General features: G+C 51.9%; 1 protein-coding gene across 1 annotated transcript in view; it reads left to right on the top strand.

Annotated features, from left to right (window-relative positions):
- The window catches only part of LOC133347658 (transcription factor HIVEP3-like), a 64,119-nt gene that overhangs the window by 29,670 nt on the left and 7,432 nt on the right, over positions 1-27,017 (top strand). The window contains 9 exon segments of the mRNA XM_061560127.1: positions 6,506-7,136; positions 7,138-8,808; positions 8,810-9,625; positions 9,627-12,407; positions 12,409-12,495; positions 14,385-14,447; positions 14,449-14,633; positions 15,476-15,651; positions 22,138-22,242. Coding sequence (XP_061416111.1) covers positions 6,870-7,136; positions 7,138-8,808; positions 8,810-9,625; positions 9,627-12,407; positions 12,409-12,495; positions 14,385-14,447; positions 14,449-14,633; positions 15,476-15,651; positions 22,138-22,242 — 6,151 coding nt within the window. The 5' untranslated portion in view covers positions 6,506-6,869.

Here is a 27,017-nt window from a genome sequence, read left to right as displayed (position 1 = left end):
CAGCAGCTGTCAGGGATATCCACCGCTCTGGCCGTGCCAAGCGGCTCTCGGGTGACTGTGACCAAGTGAGCAAGGGAGGGTTGGACGGGCGGTGGGGAGCGGTGGGGAGGGGGGGAGATGGGAGATGGGAAAAACCCACGCGATGTTTTTTTTACATATATAAGTCACTGACGCGGCCTCGACCCGCCAGGATTTCCACAATCAAAACGTTTCCTTAGACCCATAATTCCATCCGGCGGTGTTGCATGGCTGGTTACGTGTGATCTCTCCACCACGTTGTGAATCACGTACGGCAAAGCCGATGGCCACATCTTTCTGAATTCTTCTCATCTCGTCAGATTGCAGAAGCTAGTCAGAGTTGAGCCTGGATCGTTGCTTGAATGGGCAGCCACCGTGCACTGACAGGGCAGTGCAGCAAAATCCATTGTTGTCCCATACTTATATGCTCCCGTGTCTATACCCCAAACCTTCCCCAGAGCAGTGCCACTGCTCTCCCTCTGAGGCATGACAATACGGTCAAGTTTATCCAATCGCTAGGCAATACCAGGGTATCTGGTACGGGCGCCGTGGTGGCGGGATGTTAAATATCTCACCGGATATACAGGAGGTCGTTGGTTTGATCCCGCACCCTGACGCCTGTACATTTGGAGTGTGCGGTGTCTCTCTCCCCATGGTCGTGTGGAATTTTGTCCAGGTCCTCACGTTTTCCCCTCCACATGAAGAATCAACATGTGTTTAGAGTATTTGGCCGCTACACATTTCCACATGATAAAACACTTCGTTTGAACTCTCATTTGTGGTCAGGTCACTTCAGACAAAGAGCTGTATAGCTCAGTAGTGGACCTGACCTGGTAAAATAAAAACAAATGTTGTTTTATCTTGTGGTGCTGCTTTCTGTACTAGCAGATATCAATAACCGTGGTGTATTCAATATTCATCATTGCAAGCATTTAATCCACACTAATTGGGTGCTAGAGGGGGACATTGACATACACGTCTGCGTGTGTGGAAAACGAATGCAGGCATCGCATTAGTGTGTTAATGGTGTGTCTAATGATATTTTGCATTAACATTGGATTTTGCTAAGGTGTTTGTAAATGTGTGGGCCCACCAAAGAGATCTTATTCGGCCCTCGGTGAATGAACGAAAGCACAAGCCACGTGTTACGAGTGAAGGAGGAGAGTGAGAGAGACTGTTTTACTCTGACACAAGGCCGTCCCAGAGGACGGGGGTGGTAGGGAGGGGCAAAAGGGGCAATTTGCGCTGAATCTCACACAAAAGACGGCCCCACAACAAACCTCACATGGGACGAGTGGGTGCTGAAATAAAAGGGTCCCCACGTGCTATTCTGCCCATGGCCTCCAGGAACCTCTGGGCGGCCCTGCTCTGGCATACAGATGCGAGTTGATGCCTTTTTAGCTTATTACCCCCGAGGTTTTGAAATGGAATTAAATATATCCCTTGGTGAGCTAACCGGTAATCCAGAATGTCCTCCAATTACACTTTATACGATCGTTTAATAAACAGTTGTGCTTAACAGTCGAGGGGCTGCTTTGTGGGGTTGTACAGTAGCATGTTGTGTTCGATCCCAAATGCCAACACCTTGTTTTTTCAGCTGTCAGGGCACAGAGCCTACGGGGATTTTTTTATTTCTGTAGTGTGGTGTGAATGTGTGTGTGTGTGCGCACATCTGTGAGTATGACCGTGGAGAGCGGTAGATTAGTGGTGAGCGCGTCGTGCTACAATCCCAGTGACCCGAGTTTGACGCATGCCCATGGCTAACACCAGCGGTGAATATCTGAACTGGTCAGATGCACGAAGACATATGCAGAAACAGAGATGCCGAAACAGGCAAAGACATGGATATAAAGAGACATACACTGACACAGGAACCGACACATTGGCGCAAAGAGACGGACACACAGAGACACCGACACAGAAATAGGTCGAAAGGAGACGGACACATAAAGGCAGACAGACACTCGGACAATGACAGGTACATCAACATAGACGGGCACATAAATACTTGGAGGGCAGATGCGCAGAGACACAAAGATACACGTGGACACAAACGGGTATACAGGGTAGGGGGGATGCAAAGACATGGACAAACATCACCTGTGTAGCCTGTTGGGGCAAAGGCTGTTAGTGAGCACCTATGGAGGCTAGCACAGGGTGGGTGACCAACACCACGCCCGGCCGCTTTTATAGAGAGGGACACACGGAGAAACTCAGACATGCGAACACAGAACACATGCCGCCCGTGGAACATTGCTCCATACCACGACTTCTCCCTTGAGGCCAAGGCCCGATTTAGGGGGAGCGAGAGGCCAATAGGATATACTGTATGTCCAGCGGCTAAAATTGCAAAGGCACCTACGAAAATATACGTAACATTTTTTTGTGATTAACAGAAATTATTACTTTGTTCATATAATTGAATATGAATTTTAAAAAAAGTATGTTAATTGCTGTTTTATTAGGTTGTTTTGATATCCCCATTGGACACATGAGCTTCAAATTATACTGAGAGACAAAAAGAGGAGCACAGATTAGGCAACGTACACAGGTTATTAGCATCGTTCAGACTAAACTCAACTATTTATATCGCACCAGGTGAAGCCCACTGAGCTAAATAGCCCTTTGTGAGAAGCTACCTACCCACAAATAATAATCCAACGAAATGGCTTATCATGTGTAAATTTATAGCAGCCAAATAATCTAAACACATGTTTCTAAATGTGGAGGGGAAAAATCGGAGGACCTGGAGAAAAATCCACACGACCACGGGGAGAGAGACACGCAAACTCCAAATATACAACAGGCGTCAGGGTCAGGATTGAACCCACGACCTCCTGTATACCAGGCGAGGGAGTTAACATCTCGCCACTGCGGCGACCCTGTAGCACACATCATGGCTCGGGATGGTGGCCGATTGTCAAGAACAGTGAGACACGAGGGGCAGCCAAGCAAAAGGAGTGCGCCCGAGAGCACGTCCACCAAGGAGATGGAGTGACGAAACCAGCTCTTATGCGAATGCTTTGTCAATAATTATTACATCACAGTGATCGTGAGGAGTGGCGGCAACTTGGGGAGGCCTTCATCCAGCAGTCGACTGATCATGGCTGATGATGGTGATATATAATTAACCTTCTTGGCAGGGGCGGTTTCTTCATTTTGGGCGATTGGGCGACACACCACCAATCTCAGCCGTTACTGTGCCTCTGGATATAGTCCAATCAGCGTCGTGTCACGTTCTGTGGAGTACCGCCTCTTTTTGGGCGATTTCACTCTGGCTGAGAATCGCCCAGAGTGTTCCCATAGACTTACATTCAAAGATGTTTTTTTTCGAACGGCGGGCGCTGCAATGCATTCTCTATGGCTTCCGGGAGGGCTCGCACTAACGTGGTTACGTCATCATGCGTAAGCACGTTTCAGTCAACAATATTATTTGTCGCTACCTAGTGGAATCTTTAATAAAAGAAACTGAGTGGATTGTAATAATAGTGAGTATAGAAACAAACAATATGTATTGTAAGAGTCACTTTATTTTTCATTAATATTAAAGAAGTGAAGTTGCCTTTACATGCTTAAGCTGTTAATTTATCCATTGCATGGGTGGACCTTATCCTTATCAATCATCCAGACATTTGCCCCCCCTGAGAGATTTTGCAGGAGCCGCCACTGCTTCTTGGGTAGGGGACAGGGTCAAATCCCCACGAGGAAGAATCTCTCCTTGCAGGCCCATCTCCTCCAGCAGTTGCACAGCTGCTTATTTATTTATTTCCCCGCAGGCCACCACCGCCACGTTACGTAACGCTCTCGTGCACCGCCGGCCCAGCTGCTGTGCTTGGCTGAGCCCTTCTGCCCCGAAATGCCTCCTCGAGCTCGGCAGAGATGGGGAATACGGGTGAAAAGGAGTCAGCGGGGACTGTCCTAGCATTCCACATGGCTGGGCTCCGACAGCAGGAAACGATAGCACATGGAGAATTGAACATTGAAAAAAAAATGTACAACAGATTTTCGAATGTAATTTTTTTTATGTTCTGCTATTACTGGCGGAACAGCCTCCACTTAGAGAGAGCTTTACAGAGCCCCTCCAGGAAAGGATATTTTGGCCTACTTTCTACGCAGGCCAAACATCTTGGAAGAGATTGGAGTACCCATGCTTTACACTGGAGGTGGGGGGGGGGTGGACAGTGTAGGACTTAATTTCTCATGGAATATTTTCCGGGTCGCTTGCAGACCAGAGTAGGCGCACGTCAAGTTACCGCAGCGATAACGAGAATGGACGTGGTGTGCCGGGAGTTGAAATATTTGTCGGGTCACTGACCCGGACATGACTCGGCTGAAATTGAAACCTGGGTTTAAACGACGCGCCGACACGTCGATTCGCGTCTCGTCTTCGACTCGCGGCGACATGCGTCCGAGGCATTCGCCTGCAGGAATAGAACGTCCGTTCAGTTGCTGCATTTTGTGAGTGCTGCTGTGCAACACGCCCGTGGCTATTCGATAACATTTCACTGCAACCGAATTTCAAGATGCCATACAAATCGAGTATGGCTTGAGCTTGGTAGAGAAGGGAAGTCGGTCATAGGCAGAGGAAAAGAGGAAGGTTTTCAGCCGGTAGTCATCAGCACGGATGACTGAGCAGAAGAGTTTGAGACTAGGGAGGGGGGGAGTTTGGTTTGGGTGACATGAGGATTTGAAGGGCAGTCAGTGAGGCCAATCCAGAATCCCAAAAGCGTAATATCGGTATCGCACCTCGTCTCCAGGCTCAAACAAGCTTTGGGAAGCACTGCCCTTCCATTGGCAGCCATAATCCAGTGGTAGAAACTCCATATTACCATGGTGGGTTCAGTCTCCCATAGGGCGGGAAACCCTTACCGATGTCCCGCAAAGTGGTACTTTGCGGGACATCGGATGGTGAGCTGAGCTGACCCCTGACCGTGATTTGAACTCACGATCTTCTAAGGGCGAGCCAAGTTCCTTGGATTATAGGATCAGCTGGGTGCGGTGGCGTCCGGGTGTACAAACACACATCACAGTGGTTTATACAAACACTAATAGTGAAGTCAGGTTAGAATAGCCCCAACGACCCACAAGGAGTGGGGAGGTGCTCGTGCAGCAGTGGATAGACAAAGATATGTACATTGACACAGTTACAGACATAATTTTGCAATGGTCACCTTGCAAATTGTGATATGCACAAGACAGTTGCTTACATGATCCGTTCCAGTAATAGTGTAATTGTACTGGAGGTTTTGTGTTTAAATACAAAAGATGTGGGACGCTGCTGTGGTGTAATGCTTGGCTCACTGCGATTGCAGTGGCCAGTTGGGTTAAATAATCCCTGCGTGGTAGTTGAAATGATGACGTAAGTTTATTTTAAACCACCTATCTCTGGCCAACCAGCAATACACTGTGAGTGGGTACACCGTGGTTAGTCGATCACAGGTCATGTGTGGTGGGGCAAAGTGTGGGCGCTTCCACCTTTGTTTACAATACGCCTGGCCAGTGCACTGGAAGAGGAGGTAAAAAAGGGTAGCAGCTCTCGAGAGCAGCCTCTGGTGGAGGACGTTTGGCCAGAAGTGGCGTGAGCAGGCAATTGCAGGGGCTGAACCTTTGCTGTCCTTACACTTTATGAAAAGGAACGCTTTGCATGTGCTAGAACGCTTCTTTGTCGTGTCGGCTGGAGGCTCCGCGATGTCTCGCTTGCCTTTTTACAAATGACGAATAACCCGGCGCTGTCAATTTCACTGCCTCAGTTCACGCCGCACATTTCTGTTTGTCAGCGAGGTGCCACTCACCACTAAATAGGGCCCTTTTAAAATGCGGTGAATGCGTGCGTTTGTAATTTTTTCTTCACTCTCTTCAAAAAAATCTACCTGAAATGTGCAATGTAATGAATGGTTGAATAGTATAGAATAACAATCGTTTCTTTATGCATGACCTGTTGGGAGAACACTGAGACAAGTCTCTTTTGCAAGGGGAACTTGATAATTAAAAAATACTTTGGGGAATACATCAACAACAACAACAACCGAAATTAACAATTCCAATTATTTACCCGGAAAAAAACTCAGCGAGTCTCAAGACTCCCTTTCAGGTGGCTCCTGCGTTGGGATGTTTGGCCAGTTCCCTGAATGAGTAGTTCGCTTCATGTCGGAGGAAACTGGAAAATGTGGACAACAACCCGCAACGCCGTGTACGAAAAGGTGACACTCTGCACTGCCATCGCCTGGTCGCTGTGCAGCCCAATGCCCACAACATCTGGCAAGCCCTTGTGTTCATCCATTTCAACTGTTTAACCAGGCTTTGCTCTGTTAGGCTTCTAAGATCTGACAAGGTCGGGCACAATGGTGATTTGGTTGTAAGTCAATCATCGATACAACTATTGACGTTAATAATAATTACGCAACCTTCTCAGTATAAACAAAACAAGTGTGAAAAATAGGGTAATTATGTTCTGTGAATTAATGTGTTTTGCCATTTGTTGTTTCAGGTGAATGAGTGAGTGGATATGAACGTGGCACTTTCACAAGGCTTTACAACGCAATAGACGGAGCTTCAAACACGTCCCTAAAAACAAGAAAACCAGCTTCTCCGAACGCCAGTTACACATCCAGATTGATGGATCTGTTGAATGGACGCGCGCTTCTGTGGCTCTGCTCGGTCGAAAGCACAAAATACGAATCTGGGGGCTGCTTTTAAGAATAGGGCAGCTGCATGGAAACACGAGAAGGCTCGATGGTGCAAATTACTCTTTTCATTTTTTGATGTATTCCTGGAGCAGAACCGGAGCTAAATGTGGCACGCGGCAAAACGCGGGGTTCTCACAGGGCGATGTTTTCCTTGGGCACGCCTAGATGTTGAGCGGAAAGAATCCGAAATCTCCGCAGCCCAAAAGTGATTCAAGGATCGGTCCAGATGTCGCCGGACAAGCTCGAGTTGCCGCTGTCTCGTGTGCGGATGATTCTGCGGGGGGTTGGGTGTCCGACTGCACCCTGGCAGGCTCGCTGAGAGCCATGGAGCCGGGACAAAATCTTGTGCACAGCAAGCCCGCTGCAGCCGCCGACGCAGACAGCGCCCTTTCCGAATCGCAGGCGCGAGCTACTTTTTCGCACGAGAGTGCCAGCCCACACGACGAGAGTCGGCAGCCTCGAGCCACGGCCCCCACATCGCCCAGCCACCTCCGTCGACATCTCAAAGCCGCAGAGCCTGGAGGGCGAACGGTGGCCGGGATCTCACGGCGATCTGGATCGCGCTTCCGGCCGCGAACTTCACGCCATCTCTCCACCGGCGCTCTCGCAGCAGCTGCTGCCCCTTCAGCCTCAGCCACCGCCGCACCCGGCGCCATACATCTACAGCGTGACACTCCCGCCCAGCTGCGGGGCAGAGCAGGCAGGCTACTACCGGCGGCCCGCCGCATCCCGCGATGCCGCACCGTCGACGGAGGTGGCCGCGGCGGCACAGGCATACGTCTTGCACCCCGGAGGGTCCGCTGTCCGGCCCGTGTGCGAGCAGGTCACCGACTTGCTGCGCAAGGAGAGGAGGCCTAAGAAGCCAGGCAAGTACATCTGCTCATACTGCGGGCGGGCGTGCGCCAAGCCGAGCGTCCTTCAGAAGCACATCCGCTCCCACACCGGCGAGCGGCCGTACCCCTGCGCCCCCTGCGGCTTCTCCTTCAAGACGAAAAGCAACCTGTACAAGCATCGCAAGTCGCACGCGCACGCTATGAAGGCCGGGGCAGGGCCCAGCGGGGACGAGGGGGAGGGGTCCTTCCTCGAGTCGGGCAGCGTGGACGAGCAGGAGGGCCGCTCCGAGGGGGACGAGACCACGGACAGCGAGGACGAGAGCGGCCTCGAGGAAATGGCCCAAGCGAGCTCATCAATGGGCCCCGAGCCTCCGACGATGACGAGCAAAAACGTGGCGGTGCCTCCGACTCATCCCGCAGAAGCAGAGGCAAAGTGGGTCGGCTCCTTGGCGACAGCCACCTGCTTGCAGCCCGCGGGAATGGTCCCGGAGCGTGGAATGGTGGTGCCGTCGCAGCCACCCGCGCTGCGCAGCAGGAGCCCCAAGCTGTACGAGGCGACGAGGGAGCGGCCGACCACGTGCCACCCCGGAGAGCACCAGGCGGTGCGGCAGAAGTTGGCGTGGACGCTGAAGCTGGCCGAGCGGAAGAGGCTCGAGAGTGACCAAGCGCAGGGCCTCCAGAGGCAGCCCAGGTGTCCGCCGCACCCCTCGCTGGAGCTGCTGAGCCCGATGAGCAAAAGCAGCACGGACTCGGGCTACTTCTCTCGTTCGGAGAGCGCCGAGCACCAGGGCAGCCCGCCCAGCGCGGCGCCCGCCATGACGTACAGGGAGATGGTGCTGGGGAAGAACGTGCCTCCCGGTCTGAGAGGGACCGACGCATACGTTTCCGCCGCCGTCGCGGAGACCGTCGCGAGGCCCGGGCAGGGGAAGCTGCCGTTGGAGAAGAAGCTCATAGAGGAGCACATCTCCAGGCTGATTTTGCACAACGAGGCAGTGATGGACGACAAGGAGCTGGACAGCGTGAAGCCGCGCCGCATGTCGTGGTCGCGGAGGGGCAGCTTCGACTTCTCGAAGCAGCACCCGGAGTGCGACCCCGACGCGTCGAGGGGCGCGACCCCGCGGCACCACCTCGCCGAGCATCACAGGCCGCCGCACAGCCACGCCTTCTCGATCCGCCCCGAGGCAGCCCGGCGGAGCGCGGAAGCGGCGCCGCTCAACCGGAGCAACTCGACGCCGGTGACCCCCGGCTATGCGGGGCGGGCCGAGGCCACCTGGGCGCTTGCCAGGCTCGTCACGCTCCAGCCGCTCCTTCGACGAGGCGACGCCACCGCGCGGGAAGGCGCAGCCGTACCCGGGGCACCAGCGCACCCTCGTGAGGCAGAAGGCCATCGAGGTGCCCCTGGCCGGCGAGAGCCATGCGGCGCCGCCGCCAGAATTTTCCGAGCTCAAGTCCGTGTCGATGGACGAAGGGAAGAGGGGCTGCTCCTTGGGGGAGACCCTAACAAGGCGCTATCGAAGCTTGGAGGAGAGCTACTCTCAGGAGGAGAGCGCGGAGAATGATGCCTTCTTGCAGGTGAGGATACGGAAAGGGTCGATGTACGAATGCGAAATCTGCGGCGTCCGCTACAGGAAGGCGGAGAACTTTGCGGTGCACAAGAAGTTTTATTGTTCGGAGCTGTATGCCCCCAAGCTCAAGCAGATGGCCCCCAAGGTGCCGCTCGAGTCGGAGACACCGCAGCAGGACATGCAGCCGCAGATGGTGCACTTCAAGGTGTCCGCGGCGGCTTCGGAGGGCGCTGTGGGCGTACGGAAACGCAGGAAGGAGAAGACGGCTGGAGAAGAAGAGGAGTTTCCACCGGAAAAGCCCACGGCGCCGCTGCACGGACACTTTCTGACATCGTGGCAACAAACTGTTACTGCATCATCGTCTGCGCCTGCACACCTCCAACGGGAACATTATGCTTCCGCGAGCCTCAGTAGCGCCCCTGCAGAGAGCGAACCGGCTGCGACCTTCCGCCCGGCCACGACGTACACGGTAGCGGCGGCGGAAGGGCACCCTTCTCAGAGAGGCGATCGCATTTCCTCAGTTTCACGCTCCTCATAGCAGAGGAGGGGAGGACATTCACTCGGCCGTCGAGAGGGCACTCAAGGCGGCGCCGGCCGTGACGCGGACCGGCAGCAAGGAGATTTCTGTGATTCAGCATACAAAGTCTCTGAGCCGACCCAGCTCCTTCGAGAGGGCGGAGTCGGTGGAAGCGACGCAAGGCGAGGGGGAGCCGACGACACAATCGAGTGGCGTGTCTTTACTCAAGGAAAGTGCGACGGGCCAGTATGAGAGGGCGGAGGGCGCAGAAACACAGGGTATTACATTTTCAGTGCCTTATCAGCAGCAACAGCAGCAGCAGCCAGTACGGCAGACCACCCTCCTGGTGCCAGAGATACTCGTGACGGAGGACACGGACAAAGACCCGACAGAGGTCGCGAGGAAGGAGCAGGAGAAGGCGGCCCAGGAGTTCCAGTGGCCGCAGAGGAGCGAGACGCTGTCGAAGCTCCCCGCCGAGAAGCTGCCCCCGAAGAAGAAGCGCCTGCGCCTGGCCGACCTGCAGCACTCCTCCAACGAGTCGAGCACCGAGTCATCGTCGCTGTCGCGCAGCATGAGCGGCGAGTCGAGCAGCATCTCGCGCGGCTCCAGCTTCTCCGCATCCTTCGAGCGAGACGACACGGCCACCAAAGCACAAAGCGCCGTTGCTGCCAACGTCGCTGCCGGTGCCACCGTCGCCGCCGCCAGCAAACCATCCGAGTTCCTCACCGTGCCCAGCGCGCACCACCGCCGTGAAGTCAAGGAGATGTGCCGCTCATCCTCGGAGCAAGGGCCCGCCCCGGAGAAGCCGGTGCAGCTGTCCGAAACCCGTAGCAAGTCGCTGGACTACGGCAGCGGAACGCAGCATCCTGCGCCGACGGCGCCAGTGGTCACGTCGACAGCGGCGATTGGCACGTCAAGGCGAAGAGGAATCTTGGTCCGTCAGGCGTCTTTAAGCGGAAGCCCGGACAGCCCTGAACCGGCCCCGCCTCAGGGCGAGACGTCTTCTCGGCCGTCGTGGCTAAGCGAAGCTTCGGACACAAAGCAGCAGCACGTGCAGAGAACGTCTTCGACCGGGATGTCTCCCCGGACACCCGAGCAGAGTGCGTCTCCAAAGCCCTCGGCGTCTCGTCGAGACGCACAGTCGCCGCCTGCGCAGCGGATGTTTGTTCCACCTCCACCGGCTCCTATATTGATCAGCGGCGCCCTGGGCCACCTACCCGCCGTGGGTACGCTGCAGCCCGTCTACTCCCTTTCCCACCTGCACATACCACTCTCCCTTCCGGCTATGCCGCTGCACCGACACCAACTGCCGCTGCATTTCCAGATCCCGCAGGCGCCGAGCCCGCCGCCGCTTCAGCGAGTCTACGGCTGCCCGCTGAAAATCCCCGTCGTGCAGGGCCTGAGCACGTTGCCTCACCTCCAGCTGCCCTTCCAGCAGCTCGGCGTGCCCCGGTTCCACGTGCCGCAAATAGCGGTGCAGACGAACGTGCCATTCATCATCCCTGCACCGCCGCCATTCGCGCAGCACGCGTTAGTTCCGCGAGAGCTCTCGGACACCAAGGGGAGCGGAGGCCCACTCTTCCGGGCCGCTTTGGGGCGCGGCTTCACACCCCTGCACCCGCTGCACCTACCGCGGATGTCACAAACGATAGTCGCAACCGAACATCCGAGACTTCTGACGCCAGTAACTTCCCTCATGGTTCCGGTGAAGATCCAGACTCCGTTTCCTTCGTACAGCTACAGCATGTACACCACCCTCTCACAGATGCTGGTCACCCAAGCCCAAAGCAGACCTCAGCCAGTCGTCATCTGCCAGTGGAACAATAGACAGCTCGTGTTGGGTGCCTTGGGCCCTCGACCCAGAACCGGCCGTGCGACAGCAAGCCCTCACGTGTCTCCCATCACGCCAGCTTCACCCGCCTCACCGTCGCACCAGCTTTTGAGTGAGAAGATGCAGCTGTCATCGCTGCCGGTGTCCGGGCTGGAGGGCGTGTCCGAAATGCCTCTGCCCGTGGCTGGCAAGCGCATGCTGTCACCCGCGAGCAGCTTTGAAATCGCCATGGAAATCCGTGGACAAAACCAGAAGCGGGCCAAGGAAGAAGACCATTCCGTCGGCTCGGAGGAGGGCATTGAGCGGGCATCCGAGCCAGAGAGGGTCAAAGCATCTTCACCCGTCAGGTCAAGGCCGCCCACGTTGTTGAGACAGCACTGCACCACCGAGACTTTGGAGAGCAGGTCCACCACTCCCGTGAGCTCCACCCGCAGTTTAGCATCCACCGACTCCTTTTCCAAACTAGAAGTCACTGTCGTGCTGGAGCAGGTGACTCAAGGAGAGGAAGTGGACAAGGAGTACAAGCCGAGCATTTCAACGCAAGTTCTGCCATCCGTGCGCTTCACGAGCAACATGCCACCTGCCCCAGACCCTGCCTATGACGACCTCCTCCCTGGAAAGTGTTCCCCTCCAAAGTCCACGCCGCCGATAGAAATTGTCATCTCGGACTTGGCCGGCACCGCAACTGAGGTGTCGACGAGTCTGTGCATGCAGGAGATTGGCCGAGAGCAGGCAGTCTCAGCGGAAGCACGGGATGTTCCAAATCTCCAGCCCACCACGACCGTCACCTGGTGCTTCTTGGTGAACTGCCGGCCGAGCCCCGTGCCGCAGGATAAGAACACGGAGTCGGTCTACGCCTCCTGGGGGCGTGACTTGGACCACAGAGGCAGCTGCAATCCCCTAGGCCTGTCCACCAAGGCCGCGCTGGGCCTCCTGTGTTCACGGCAGAGGACCACCTATGTCCATCTACACGAGCACGATGATTACCCCTGCACGGGATGACCAGATGGTGCAGTCCAGCCAGTGGAAGCCAAGGTTGGCTAAGGTACTTGCCCTTCACTGCCAGCAGCACATGTTTCCGTATTTATTTTTCAACTTTCATCTTTCATTTTTAGCACTGAAAGAATGTTAAATTCCCGTATTATTTTCAATTTCAAGAGCCTGGCACAAAGCGACCCAATGCCAGACCACGTTGCACTAATTTTAAATTTCTGTGATGTATTAGCTGGGATTAAGTGAATGATTAAACGTGTGGGGAAGCTAGCATTAAGTGGAGTATATTTAATTTAAGGTAACATTCCTGCCAACATTGTAAAAATGCATCGTGCGTTATTAGCTCTCTGCCAATGATTCCTGGAATTGTAAGATTGGATGTTTTGACGTCTTATCTGCATAATATGGCGGCTAACACTGCAGAGAGGAGAATGTAAATGCAGCCAGCCTTGTACTGGCACATAAAGTCACCACCTCATGTTCTTTAATCTGCTTCCACAACATAAAAAATAAACAGCAGTCTATTTTCATGCCATTTCATTTCTTGAACGCAGCGCAAATTTCAGAAATAGCCCCAACCAATATGTGCGCATCGCGTACAATTCGTTGTACCTGAGCAGTGTTACTTGCGGTAGCGCAGTGGTTGGGGACACCATGCTATTAACCTGGTGGCCGGTGTTTTATTACCGGCCACGGCTAATATCAGCAGCGAGCGACATCCTAGCCGGTCCTGACCCTCCCAGCATAAGTATGGCTAAACAGCCCCGTGATGACGTGGCTTGGAGGGGGGTGGGGTTTCCTCATCCAACAGTGGATTGATAAAGGGCAGTAAAATTTAGAGTTTTTCTTTGGATTATTCCGTTTTGGCTTATGGGGAGAAAACATCGGAGTTTGAAGGGCACATCAGATGGGAGAGCGAAGCTACTTTGCTCTGATGTCATTTGTGGTCAGCGCATGCTTCTGGCTCAGCAGTGGAAATTTGACAGTGAAAAATCCATGAGTGGACCAGGAGGGGCCCAGCACTTGGTAAGCTGAGATGTGTTCGTGTAAAAGGAGTATAAGAATCCTAAGGGAGCCCAAGCCTTGCCTTAATCTTGAGCATCGATACTGAACCCTTATACTTTTTTTTTCCACTGTACAGCCCAGCACAGTTCAAGAGGCACAAGGTTATTTTTTTTCCGCTGCAGAAGCCGAGCCGTGCCACGGACACCACACGTAATGAATGGTGGAGACGTGTGTAGATGATGCGGTAACACTGTGTCCTCAGTGTGTACCGACTGACATCACGCACAGTTATAGCGTAATTAGCCCTGCCCCTTGGCCCTGCCCCCTGGCCCTGCTTGGCCCTAATCCAAATTTGTAGTTCCCTGCAGACTTGCGTGTATCGACCACAGTGGTCTCTACGCACACCACTAGCTCTCCCTCGAAATGCTTCTTTACAGTCCAAGTGATTACCATGTTAAAGATATCGTACATGTTAAATGCTATTATGCACCAGAGCAAATCTAGGGTGGTTGCCACCAGCAAAGCATTGTTGAGGAACGATTTTGGCAACTTGGTCCGTCAGTCGTGTAGAGTGGTGGATTTGTGCCCAGCCAATGAAAATAACATTTTTTGAAAGGTCAGTGAGGATTACAGAGATGGGGCCACAGAGCGCACAACTCTGGGTAGTTATTTGACCTCTGTATATGATCTGATTGCAATTCACCATCCCAGTTGCCCACTGTCGGCAAGCAGCAGTCAGATTTATCCAGACTTTGGGGAATATATTTTATTTACAATTGACAACGGTGCGGCAACTATTGCCAGTTACATTTGCTGGCAAACACTGCCCTGAATTTATCCCGTGGTGTATTGTGGCCTTGAGGCTCAACGTCTCAAACCATGTTGACGATGGAGACAATGGCGGTGACGCATTCAGTCGCCACCCTCGTTTTCCAGGTTGACTCCCGGGAAAGCGGGGTCGGCGGGGTCAGCGGGGTCGGCGGGGTCGGCAGGGGTCGACGGGGTCGGCGGGGTCGGCGGGGTCGGCGAAGTCGAGATCCCGGCTGCCCCCGAGGGCCCTGTGGAACCGGTGGCGGCGGCGACAACGCCTGGCGGTGCGCGGGAGGCTGGAGATGCCGCCGCGGAGGCCTGCGACCCCACGAGACCCAGGCCTAAGCCCAACCGCATCCGCATATTCAAGGGAGGGTAAGGACGCTGCGTTCAGCACGTTGGCTAGGTTGACTTTGGAACGTGCTTCTTTTACTCGACAACTCATCCGTCATCATGTTCATCGTCATCACATTCATCATCGGCAATGGTCAATCGACTGCTGATTGAAGGCCTCCCCCAAGCCACCGCCCTCTCGTACAGTCCTGCGATTTAACAGTCCATTTAGAGACTTGCACACGAGCCGATTCCATTGCTCCACGGTGGACGTGCGGTCATGCGAGTTCCTTCCTTTGTCGCGTAACGTCAGCGTACGGTACACGCGCCCGTCAATTGAGGGATGTCCTGGATAAGCCTCATAATATACTTATAAGGTAACCCATGCCAGCTTCCTTCGAACACTTCACAATCCAATTTTGATTGACATCTCCTCACAGATGGACGCACAATGATTTTACCGATTTACCTTTCGTCATCCCCTCCGTCAATGAGATCGTGTGTGGGGTTATCAGGAGAGCTGGGGCGACTTGTCGATTACTCGACTTAAAACGATTATCGGCTACTTTTTGTGGTCAATTACTCAGTCACTTTGTAAATGGTAGCTGCCCGGACATCTTCCGCGAAAAGCACGAAATCCCTCTCAGCCACGTGATGCGCTAATGATTATGTCACCAAGGCCTGCCCACCAACTCCCCTCCAGCAGCAACGCATGTTATGGATTTCATTTTTACGTCATCCAGTTGGGCTGAGTCATCAAAGCGACAGTCGGGAGAGAATAGCCCAGCTCTGGCGAACAAGTTTTTTTTATCCCAGGACCCCTCTGATTTTCTTCTCTCACGTGTATCCGCCTGTCCGGCACCCCACGCACCCCACCACTGTAGGTACAAGTCAAACGAGGAGTATGTGTACGTGCGCGGCCGCGGGCGAGGCAAGTACGTGTGCGAGGAGTGCGGCATCCGCTGCAAGAAGCCCAGCATGCTGCGCAAGCACATCCGCACGCACACGGACCTGCGGCCCTACTCCTGCCGCGTCTGCTGTTTCGCCTTCAAGACCAAAGGTACGCAGCACGCAGCACGCAGCACGCAGCAAGCAGCACGCAGCACGCAGCACGCAGCACGCAGCACGCAGCACGCAGCACGCAGCACGCAGCACGCAGCACGCAGCACGCAGCACGCAGCACGCAGCACGCAGCACGCAGCACGCAGCAAGCAGCACGCAGCACGCAGCAAGCAGGGCCCGGCCGCGGCCTTCTGGTGGCAGAGTGCCCGTTGCCACGAATGTGTCAGTGATAATTAAGTGATAATTAAAAATAACAAGAATACGATGTAAATGGAGTGGCAGCCAAAGGAAGGAACTTGCCTGAAAGTATTTCCACCGCAGAGATGGGATGATGATATAATCGGCTCACTTGCAGGTTTCCAGGTGGGTTGAGTCGGAATTTAATTTGGGTGAGGCCACGTAGTGATCTGGCCAAATTTGTGTCTTGAAACCCCCCTGCCCTAGTGAAAGAAAAACGTGGTGTATCTTAATTGCTAAATTTGGTTGTGAGGATTGTTCTTCAATGTTCCTGTGAACTGAAACTATAATACATTCTCGTACATAACGTGACAATGTTATTTGCCAATATCGGGTGGAGGAGCGTTACAATATATCAATTTGGCTAGAAGGATTTCGTGGCCCAATCCAAAAATGAATCATTGTGTAGGCTGCGTAAATCTACGCTTTTGAGTGCTCTCGAAGGATTGTTACATCGCAGGGGTTGGTGGCTGGTGGTCGAGACTAATGATGGAGTGGCAGTCAAAGGAGGGAACACACCAGAGAGGATTTCTGCTGCGTAGATGGAACGATGAAATGAACTAATTTGCAGGATCTAGATGGATTGTTGCATCGAGTCCTTCATTCAGGTCAATGGCTTATCATGATGATGATGATTAGGGCTGGCACCACACTCATGGGGTTGGCACTCGGCCGCTTACGTCTCCACGGTGCTGATGTTGGTCTGAGTTGACGTCGGTGAGACCCAGACTAAATTCCACATTCCATTTGCCACTGCTGTTGTGCATCAAGATCAGGAATTGAACTTTGCCCGCTGGGGGGTGGTTACACATCGCACTCACTCACCGCACGTGTGTGAGTACGCACACATGCACGCATGTTATACACACCCTAACCCACAGCATCCGATTTCCAGCCAAACTCCTTTTTAAAAGCCTGCATTCAGTGAGCCCCAAATGCGGTGCATGCCGCGATTCGAATGTTGGCTCGTGCAGGCCGCTCTGCTTTCCGTCAGCCATGCTGCCACGCCAGCAGCTCCCCCCACCCCCCTTCCCCGTGCCACGTTCCACGCTCACACCTGCAACCCTCACCCGGCTGGCACCAGGCCACCCGAGCAAAGCCGTCTCTTCCAACCGCTCGCCAAATCATTTTTTTGACGGCCGCTTTAGCGCCAGGTTCGACGGTTCGATTCCTGCCACCACCTGCGACATTTCCGCAGGCGTTCGCTATTGACGTCGATATCGGAGGACCCCAGACCGTGGTGGATTCCTGTAGCTCAACGGGCCAATGCAAACCTCTCAATCTCATTCATCAATCTTACTAACGGGTCTGCTAGGCAGCATGCTGGTGATTTGCATTGAGTTTAGTTATTTTATGACCAATGGCCAGTGGCTTAATTTCAGCCAGGTCTGTCCAGGTCACCGACCCAGAAAGAGTTTCTGTGCCTGGTGTACACACAACGCACGGTACGTCTCTCTCTCTCTCTGGCTGTGGATACTCATCACATGCCACCTGCTGATCTTCCAGTAGCCTGGAAAATATGCATTGAGAAATCAAGCCTTGCTGCATAACATATGACCAAATGACCCATAATGTGCCCGATCTGGTCAGAGCTCAGAAGCGAATGCAGGTATTGAGCCTGGACAATTATGGAATGGGCCACCACCGTTTATGACCTGGCTACTCTGGGACTACGCTGTGGGCAGCAGAGGGCGGTGTGGCAATATCCATTGTTGTTCTGTGCGTATACGCTCCCACACCTACGCTGCCCACCTTGACGAATCCACGCTGACCAGCGTGGTGACATTTGGTAAAATAACCCCCACGACCCGCACGGCGGGGGGGGGGGGGGGTGGCCCTCATCCAGCAGCGGATTGACACCATCACACAGCAGCCTACACCTACACACACACATTCCATTCTCCCGGGATGGGAGCTGTGCCCCACGGAACTGACTGGGTGGCGGACGTTTTTTCCCCTCGGATTGAAGCCTCCGATTCTATTTTGGTCGCGACGAGCGCGGCGAGTCGGATTTACTCTAAAATAATCGCACGGCTGCGAGGCGCCTATTGTGTTTTACGTCTGCAGCCTTAAATATCATCGCTCGTGAGTCAAAGGTTCAAGTGCACAATAGTCCATCGCGTTAAGCAGACACCGCGTTTCAAGTACAGTTCTGTCTCTACGCATGTATGTTGAACTTCTTCCGCACCGTACGTAGCCAACCGTGCTAATCGTAGGTGCGGGGAAGGACAACTTACTGAACACAAAAACAGCAGTTCCAAAGAAATTATAGTTTTCAATCCAGAGTCAAATGTGCACAGCCCCAGTGGCTTCCTAATAGCGGAAGGAGGAGCGTTCCAGACGGCCACAGACGCGCGTCTAAAAGCACGCGATGCAGTGACCGTCTTTGTTCCATGGCTAGCCAAAAGCCTGTGCTGGGGTGCGTGTGTGTACATATATAGATACAAGTTGACCGACGGCGCTCAGCAACTCGCTACACTGAGGGCTCGTGGAGACAATCCAGCTCTGTAAAGAAACCGGTGGTTTTTCTACTGAGTTCAGCTGGAATGTTGCTCATCTCCTGTCCACAGCCCTGAGCCAGTGGTGAAAATGACACTCCAAAGGCTGGGTGCAAAGCCTATCCGGGGCAATCCATAAAACAACTATAACAGTTATCTTTCCAAAAAAGCGGCACTTATTTCATTCACCCCAAAGGGGATTATGAGCTGAGTCCCACCCCGACCGGGATTTGAACTTCCAACCTTGCGACGCATGCCGCTCGCTGTACCCCTGAGCCTCCCCAGGCAGACCCGGGGGGAAAAGCAAACAGATTTTGATCATCTAAAGCATGCACATGCATTTGCATGCGAGTTCATGCTGTTGTTTGTTTTATCTGGCTGAGTGGCACTTCTGGCAGTTTCCAATTCGCAAAGCATGTTGAAGTAGAACGGGGGGTGGTCGTTCGATTCGGCATTCATCCAACAGATCTACTATCCCCTGCCATAGCAATGCGGATTTGCCACTGCTTGCTGAGGATTGCCAATTGAATGGAGGCGAGTGCTACTCCACCGCTCGTTATCGCAGAGAGACAATTCGAGTTTGGCTTTCATGTATATTGAATTTTCTTGTCGCATTGGCGGCGTTTCTAGTGCCTGACTCTCTCCTCCCTCTCACGTTGGGTCGGTTTTTCTCTTCCCCTCCGGCTGGGAAACCACCAGCACAGAGCGTCACCCTTCCCTCAGCATGTATCTCTCACGATTAACCAAAACCTGACTTGCCTCCTCTGCAAATAAATCCATACAAAATAATAAGAAGTAAAATTGCTGTCTCGCCAGTGCTAAATGAAGGACTCCCTATTCGGTGTCACTCATAGGAGTTGCTTGACCATACTTCACCATGCTGCTCATTGTAAGTTGGTAAAGCCGGGCGTGTAAGCCATCGATGGAAGTGAGCACCACGTCCCCCAATCCTCACTCACGCGAGCACTGAGACCCATTTGCGTCTTGACTCTGGCAGCGTTGACTAGAGGAGTTATAGGTTGAGTCTCAAAACGTAGAAAAATTAATTTGGAATTTAAATTCACGTACAGTAAGTTATTATTTTACAGCCCCATGTAAATATATTGCTGGATGATTTCGGGCTTCCCCATGTGGCATGTTGGTCGTGGGGGTTGTGTGTCGAGACTTGGCCAGTGCTGGGGGTTGGTAATGACGCGGGAAAGCCCAGGACCAGTTCAGATATCACTCGCCACTGGCCTGGAATTGAACTCGGGTCACCCAGTTGAGAGCGTAGTGTATTCTAGATTTGAAGCTTTCGTGACTGCAAGGATTCATATTCTTGGGTTTTTTCGGTAAAGCCACGCAGGTAAAAAATTTTAATTAATAAAAGTAAAATAAAATAAAATAAAAATCACGACGTTTCGGAGGCAACGCAAGCTTCCATCTTCAGGTGGAACCGTCACAGCACGCTTGCTGTATCAAGTAAATGAGAAATTCCAAGAGATCCTACCCCGTATATATATACTGGTTGAGGGGGGGGAGGAGCCAGGACAGGCCCCCTTTTTATTATTATGGTGAGGTTGGTGCGGCTGAAACTACGGCTAGTCTACATAACAAAGGACTGAGCCTTCCATTACCACTAATACCAGCGCAGTGTATACAAACCATTGCGCCACCACTCCCCAAACACATGCACTGGGTTAGCGAAAGGAGATGTGTGACAATCCAGAGCATGTCTACTCCTACGACTATAATCCCGCACTGTGGAGTCGGGTTATCTGGAACTGAGTGAGAGTGCAGTGACACAAAGTCCACTCGTGGCAAAGGGGACCTGGGGTATCATGAATAAAGTACATTGCAGTGATGTACAAACTCGTTATGAAAAACAAACAATGGGAACAAAAAGAAAACTCAGCAATCCTGGGCAACACTTGCAATAATGATGACTGGCACCACCTGGCCACTAAACTTACTGCACAATCTTGACTTAAAGCTTTCGCGACTGCAGGAGTTCATATCCTTTGGGTCTTTCGGTAAAGTCACGTGGAACACATTTTTGTTTTACGAAAAACTACGACGTTTCGATCGCAACACAAGCAATCGTCATCAGGAGAAAAAAAGAGTGGGAAAGCTGCTGAGGCAGGCTGTTTTAGAGGTTTCAAATGGGTGTAGCCCAAGGGTCATAAACGAAGTGGGCGGGGCTAGTGATGTTAAAGTGAGAAATTTGCATCTAAACAACACAACATATCCCCAGGCAGTTTTCCATTACCACTAATACCATTATTGAGTTGTTTAGCTTAATTTGGCTGCATTTGGGAGTGCCCGGAAAAACCACGCTGTGCGTGTACGAGGGGGTGAGGTTCAGCACTGCCATCTGCTGGACACACCTCGCAGCCCCACACCTAGGACACCTGCTAAGCCCTGGTGGTCGTCCATCCTGGCTGGATCTGAGATCTCGTGAGATTGGGCAAATTCGGGCTCATTTGGTCATAGGCGAGATAGCTGCTTAGATTAAATCTCTCCTTCGAGAATACACGATGTACTTTGGAAATGGGAAATGCTGCAACGTGCAGCTGGGTAACATGCTTCTGGCTGCATATACATGCCAACTGTCGCCCCAGCATTCTGATGCACGTGTATGGCGTGCGCGAGGAACGACGCTTCGTCTTGTAAGTCGCGATCACTTAACAGAGACTCGCACGACGCAAGAACAATTTGCTAACGAGGCCACGTCCGCTTTGTGCCAAAGCCGTTTAACGCCGCAAACCTGCGCTGTTTATCGCAGCCCCCGCAGGTGAGGCTACACAACAGTGTGGGGGGAAAAAAAGGGGAAACGGCGTGCCATGCCCTTGCACCGTTTCAATTGGCACCGTGCCGTCCGCTCTCCTTAACAACCGCCGAGGAGGGTGTGAAGAAAAACACGGTGTAGGTACAACGAGTTCTTGGCCGCACCGTTTCGAAATTCCGTCGCAGGTCTTAGAATCGGAGTAAATCATTCATACTTGCTGAACGCCGCATTTGCTGACCGCGGTGCGTGCCAAAACAATCCCAGCGATTGCGCCTCTTCCCCCGGCGGTTTATTTCGCAGCAACAAGTGAAGGGTGACGGGCGAGTTGCCGCGTGGCGGACGCGAGGCCAAATTGAAATTGACGATGGCGCACGCTGACAGCGCATTAATAATGGACGGCATTTATGAATGAAAGCGCCGACGCAACGTTGTAAATAATCGGTCCGTGTTGGCGTGGCGCGTAGGTTTCTGACTTTTAAATCTTCATCTCATGACATCGGTTGCACAATTGGAATGTGTTGTGGAGTGGGGGGGGGGGATATACTTAAACATAAGAAATACAGTCCCGATGCACATGCCAGTACACGATTAATGCATCGCTTCCCGCAGTTTACACAGCCACTTGGACGTGGGATGTGAGCTCGCCACAGAAATATCAGTGACGATGACGTGGGTTTGCTATGCTTGTGAAATTCTGATATGCTGAGCGCACTTTTAAAAACTAAAACTAAACTACTTTTTATTTTACCAGGTAAGGCCCACTGAGCTGTATGGCTCTTTTTCAGAGATCTCCTGTATACCAGGCAAGGTATTTAACATCTCACCACCGTGGCACCTCAGACGAGACTGGCTTTTGGCTCAGCAGACGAGAGAGACAGAAGAGATGGGTGCTTGCCCGGTCGCCTCCTGTGTGTGCAAAGCACCGTGAGCAATCCCTTACGGAGTCGCGGTGCCTCGTGTGCTTCTCCCACTTGTGCGACAGGGAATCTCACGAAGCACATGAAGTCCAAAGCTCACAGCAAGAAGTGTCTGGAGGTCGGGGTCAACCCAACCTTGCTGGAGGACCAGCTCGAGGAGGACGACCCAGGTCGGGTTTGTTTCCTGTGCCCGCCGCTCTGTTCAATACGCTCTCCCCGCAGTGTTTACGCGAGGCTGGTGGGATGGTGAGATCGGGGAGTGGGGAGCATCGTCGCGGGAGCTTGTGTCAAGAGTGAAAGTGCTGGCACGCATTTACCATCGAACCTCCAAACTCGGAGCTGACACCGATGGATGGATATACGGCCTACGACCGAATCACGTGCACTGCGCCCGATCTCATCAGATTTTGGAAGCGAAGCGGCGTTGAGCCTGCATCGTGCTTGACTGGGCTGCCGCGCGACTCAGTTGTCAGCAGAGGGCAGTGTAGCAACATCCATTGTTTTACTGTGATTCTGTCTTGTCTACGCTCCCCGCCTTCACCCACCCACACCGACACGAGCGGTGAAGTATGGCCATAAAATCCCCACTGCCTGCACGGAATTTGGAGATCATCGCCCAGCAGTTGATTTACAAAAGGGCTGCATGTGTATTTGTATAAGGGGCAGTCGATACTATCCTCACTGGAGGGCTGCATGAACAAAACAACATCACTCCCCTTTCCGAGTTATGCTCCACTCCTGGGCTGTGTCGATCGGCCCCGATGCGGGTTTCGGTGATCGATGGTAATTGGTTATCGCTGCGTCCCATCGATTGGTGGGAGACCTTCATAGCAGAGGCCAGGAACGGATTTCGGCTCATGGCCACGGAACGCCGTAACCTCGCCAGAACCTCACCAGAATTACCCACGCTTGTTTGGCAACTGCACCGAGAATTTGCCTCACAGGGTAAAAGGCGATGATTGCAGTTGGAAATTTAAACTTTGACTTGCACTCGCGTTTTAAGTGCAGCGCATGGCAAATTAAGTGAGAGAGCTGATCAAATCGATACATTTCGAATTGACTGTTATTTCCATCAATCCGAAGAATCTTCTTGGTGTCCGCGTAGCCAGCAGAAACATGGGGCTGCCCTGACGTATGACGCACCAGTAGCCAATACGAATTCAGCGATTGACATTGTCAAATGTTCACATTTGGCACACAGTGAAAATCCTTTTCTCAGATTTTATGTGGGAGGGTTCAAGGGCGGATCTTATAATCCGTGTTTATCAGTGATAAATAACTCATTTTGTCGATGTGGTAACAAGCAGATGAACATGGATATTACAATGAAATTTCCATCACTCCTGGGGTAACTATTTTCCGCGCTGAGGCTCGGGTCATCGTAAGAATCGTCGCGTGGGCTGTAATGTTTTAGGAGGATCGATGCAGGGGCACATATAATAGCAACAGCGAATATTAGGCTCACGAGTGATTTTCACTGCCTGGAACATTCCCTTCCGCCAGTCTTTCCTTGGCTCGGTGGAACAATTGTATGCGCGCGGTTACTTATGTGTAATGGGAGATGTAGAGGCGCAGTGAAGCGCAGTTACTGTGGGGAGGTGGGATCCTGGGGGGAGGAGGGGGAAGAGCCAAATCACAGAGGCAGTGTGTCCGGCACATTATGTTCTGCGGTGGAGGACGTGTTTCATTTGAATCATTTTATTTAATACGAGTGTGAACTGTTGTCGCGCAGGTTCACAGAATGTCTTTTTGGTCTTTCCCCCCCCCCCCCCCCCCAATGCTATTCCAGATGTACTCTTGGTGTTATGAATACAACAATCTATTCAGCACATAAGCACGTGTGTTAAAGAGCGTGGATAAATGAGGTAGAATATCAGTAGTAGTTCTTTGATATCTCCTCCTGACATTTAACCTCATCCACACACTATGGGGCACTGCACTTTACGAAAAACCCTGCTACAGGCAGAAACCCGGATTAAAATCCAGGATTTTTCAAAATTGCTGGCTAAGTGTTGTCCGAGTCACTCGGTTACCTCAAGAACCCAAAATTGTAACCACTCTCTCGTCTTGAACCTGAATTCCAACCAGCACACACATTACTACTTAAATTTCACCATTAAATATACATGTAAAAAGCAATACATTTCACCATTAAACATACATGTTAAAAGCAATATTATCTTTCCGCTAGCATCAGTCATGAGGGTGATCATTATCAACCATGATCGATCCACTGCTGGATGAAGGGCTCACGAAGCCTTTGCCATCACTCACGGTTTTGCGATGCAACAATGCGTCTGGCACCTGCACACGAGTTGATTTAATCGCTCCATATCTAGTGGCGTTGGGCGCGTTCTCTCCCTTGGCTGCTACTCAGTCATGTGTCTCGACGACCGGCCATTATCATCTCTTCTCATAACGTGTTGTACCCAAGCCCCTAGTGACTGTTAAAACAAGAGAGTGCCTGGGTTTAGGCAATAAATGTAAACCGTGGAGTGAAAGGCAGCAATCCCCCACGTTCTGTAATGTGTAACGATTGCTCAGTGTGGACGTTTGAGGCCCTCTGCTGGCCCTTGTTAAATATACCCCATAATTCACGTTAAAACCTTTGTGCTTACATTTTTTGAGAATGTTTAGCCAAGCAAAAGCCACCGGTAAGACACCAGTAATGTATTTGCCTAACTGGAGATTTAAAAAAAAGATTTAGTCTCAAGACTCATTCAGGAGGGTTTTTCGAGGAGTGTTAGGCCAGATTATGAGCAATTTTACACGTGATAGGAAATCAGAGTGTCTGCAGGAAACCCATGCTTGCGAAGAAAAAATTAACCCATAAAAACAAAAGTTTTTCACTATAAATCCTTTATATGCGTGGCGGCTAGAGTCCTCTCGTCCTCTGGCTTGAGATGGCTGCCACCTATGGGTCAGATGATTGCCTACCACCATTAAGCAATTGGTAATTAAATATAATTTATTTTTTCCTAAAAAGTGTAAAATTTTGGAGAAAAAAAATTCACAAAAATAAATTGTCACGCACAACGAGTCTGTGTGCAAAATGTCAGCTCGATTGGATCACGGGAAGTGGGTTAAAAAACGACCGAAAGATTTGCACGGTCGTAAGCGCGCAAGCAAGTGAACTTAATTTAAAGGATTTAAAAAGCAATCAGACTACGGTTACCTACTCATGTCCCGGTGGCTAGGAGTCTCACACCTTATAGCTACATATTTGCTCCACCAATCCTGCCTCCTAGTCTCTGGATTGCAGTGTCACCGCCATACCAGGCTATAAGTCAGTCAACTGTTTACGCTATTTGTTGGTCTTTTTTCCAAGTTTCAACTGTGCTATTGTGTCACGTCAGGAGATGAAGGATAATTTCGGAACTGTGTCATATAGCCTACCCTATGTATCCGAAAACAGTCCGCAAAAAAAGATTTTTCACAGGAATTTCAGAAAAATCCTTCGTGTCTTTTTTTAGCATTTGCACAGTAGGGGGCGCACTTTCACACCCATTCTCATCAAATATTGTCACATGACGGTCTAACCAATATCATATTTTTGCTTCTCAGAGTTGGAATTTAGCCATATCAAAGGCAAACCTTGAAGTAGTTATCGGCGACCAGGCTGTGACCGTAAACTCACTGCATTTGGGAATCTTACTTAATCTCGTGGTGGTGAGGTCGTGAGTTCGATCCCGATCCCGACCCTGACGTGTGTATTTTTAGAGTTTCCATGTTCCCCCTGTGGTCGTGTGGATTTTTCTCCGGGTACTCCGGTTTTTCCCGCCACATTTAGAATTATGCGTTTGGAGTATTTGGCCGCTCTACATTCCCACGTGATTAGCCACTTCGTTGAGCTATAATTTGTGACCAGGTCATTCCTGAAAAAGAGCTATATAGATTAGGGGGTTTTACCTGGTAAATATAAAAAAAAATTGAAGTTAATTTAGTTAATTATTTCCGGATTAGAAGCCAAGTTCCAGCGATACTCGCTCAGATCTCCGACTTCTGAGGCACCCGTCCAACTCAAGTCGGTGGACCTTTAAGTGCGAAGAAGCGGTTTGAAACAGCTCAGTAACGAGTATGCGCTTGTCACCCTGTGCCCTGCGGATGGTGCTGCTGAGCCAGCGTTAATGAGGGCTTTCACCACTGAGCATGGATGATGCGTCTATTCAGGCTGGACTGGTTTCTGCTGATGAGACGCTGTATGTGGATGTCGAGTTTGTGCTGTATCAGTCCCGCTGATAATATTTGCTCCTACAGCTACGATTAGACCGATGGGTTGTGTCAGAAATGACGTTTACTTTTTTTGCGTGGAAAGACAGATCGATATACGAGTGAGATGACGCGTCTGCGCCTCTGTTTGGTCATCGAATGATAAATTGTTATTGATTCCCACACGGCCAACAATTTGTGCGTGCGAGGATCGACTATTTACAATTTCAGCAAATTATATGCGAGTTATTGAGATGGCCTAGTGTAGCGGTGAGCACGCCGGACTTGCAATCCAAAGGTCGCCGGTTCGAACCCATCTCCCCAGAGCTGGCCCAGCCACTAAGCGACCCTTGCAATTGCAAAGGGCCCCGTGGCCAGCAGAGGGCCCCCCTAGAGTCACTGCGAGCTAGTGGGTGAAAAAAATCATACATCAAAGGGGCCTCCAACCAAATTTTGCTTAGGGCCCCCAAAGGTCTAGGGCCGGTTCTGCATGTCCCTGTGCGGCAGGTGAAAGGGTGGGGAAAGTTTATATATTCCACCTCTTCCGCCACACCTCCGATGAGCACGGTTGGCTCCGTACGATGTGAAAGCAGTTCAACATACATACGTGGGAGACAGACCAAAACAAACTAATTACCGCCGTTTTACGAGTTATGCTACTTTTGGGGTGAAATCCAACCACAGTGTGGCTCATCAATCACTAGGGCCACTCGCTTCAATCCCTATCACTGGCAAA

Source organism: Lethenteron reissneri, chromosome 26, assembly GCF_015708825.2.
Source record: "Lethenteron reissneri isolate LAM-NWPU_2019-01 chromosome 26, ASM1570882v1, whole genome shotgun sequence".
Lineage (NCBI taxonomy): Eukaryota > Metazoa > Chordata > Hyperoartia > Petromyzontiformes > Petromyzontidae > Lethenteron > Lethenteron reissneri.
The sequence above is the reverse complement of the archived record's forward strand: the minus strand, read 5'-3'. Positions and strand labels throughout refer to the sequence as shown.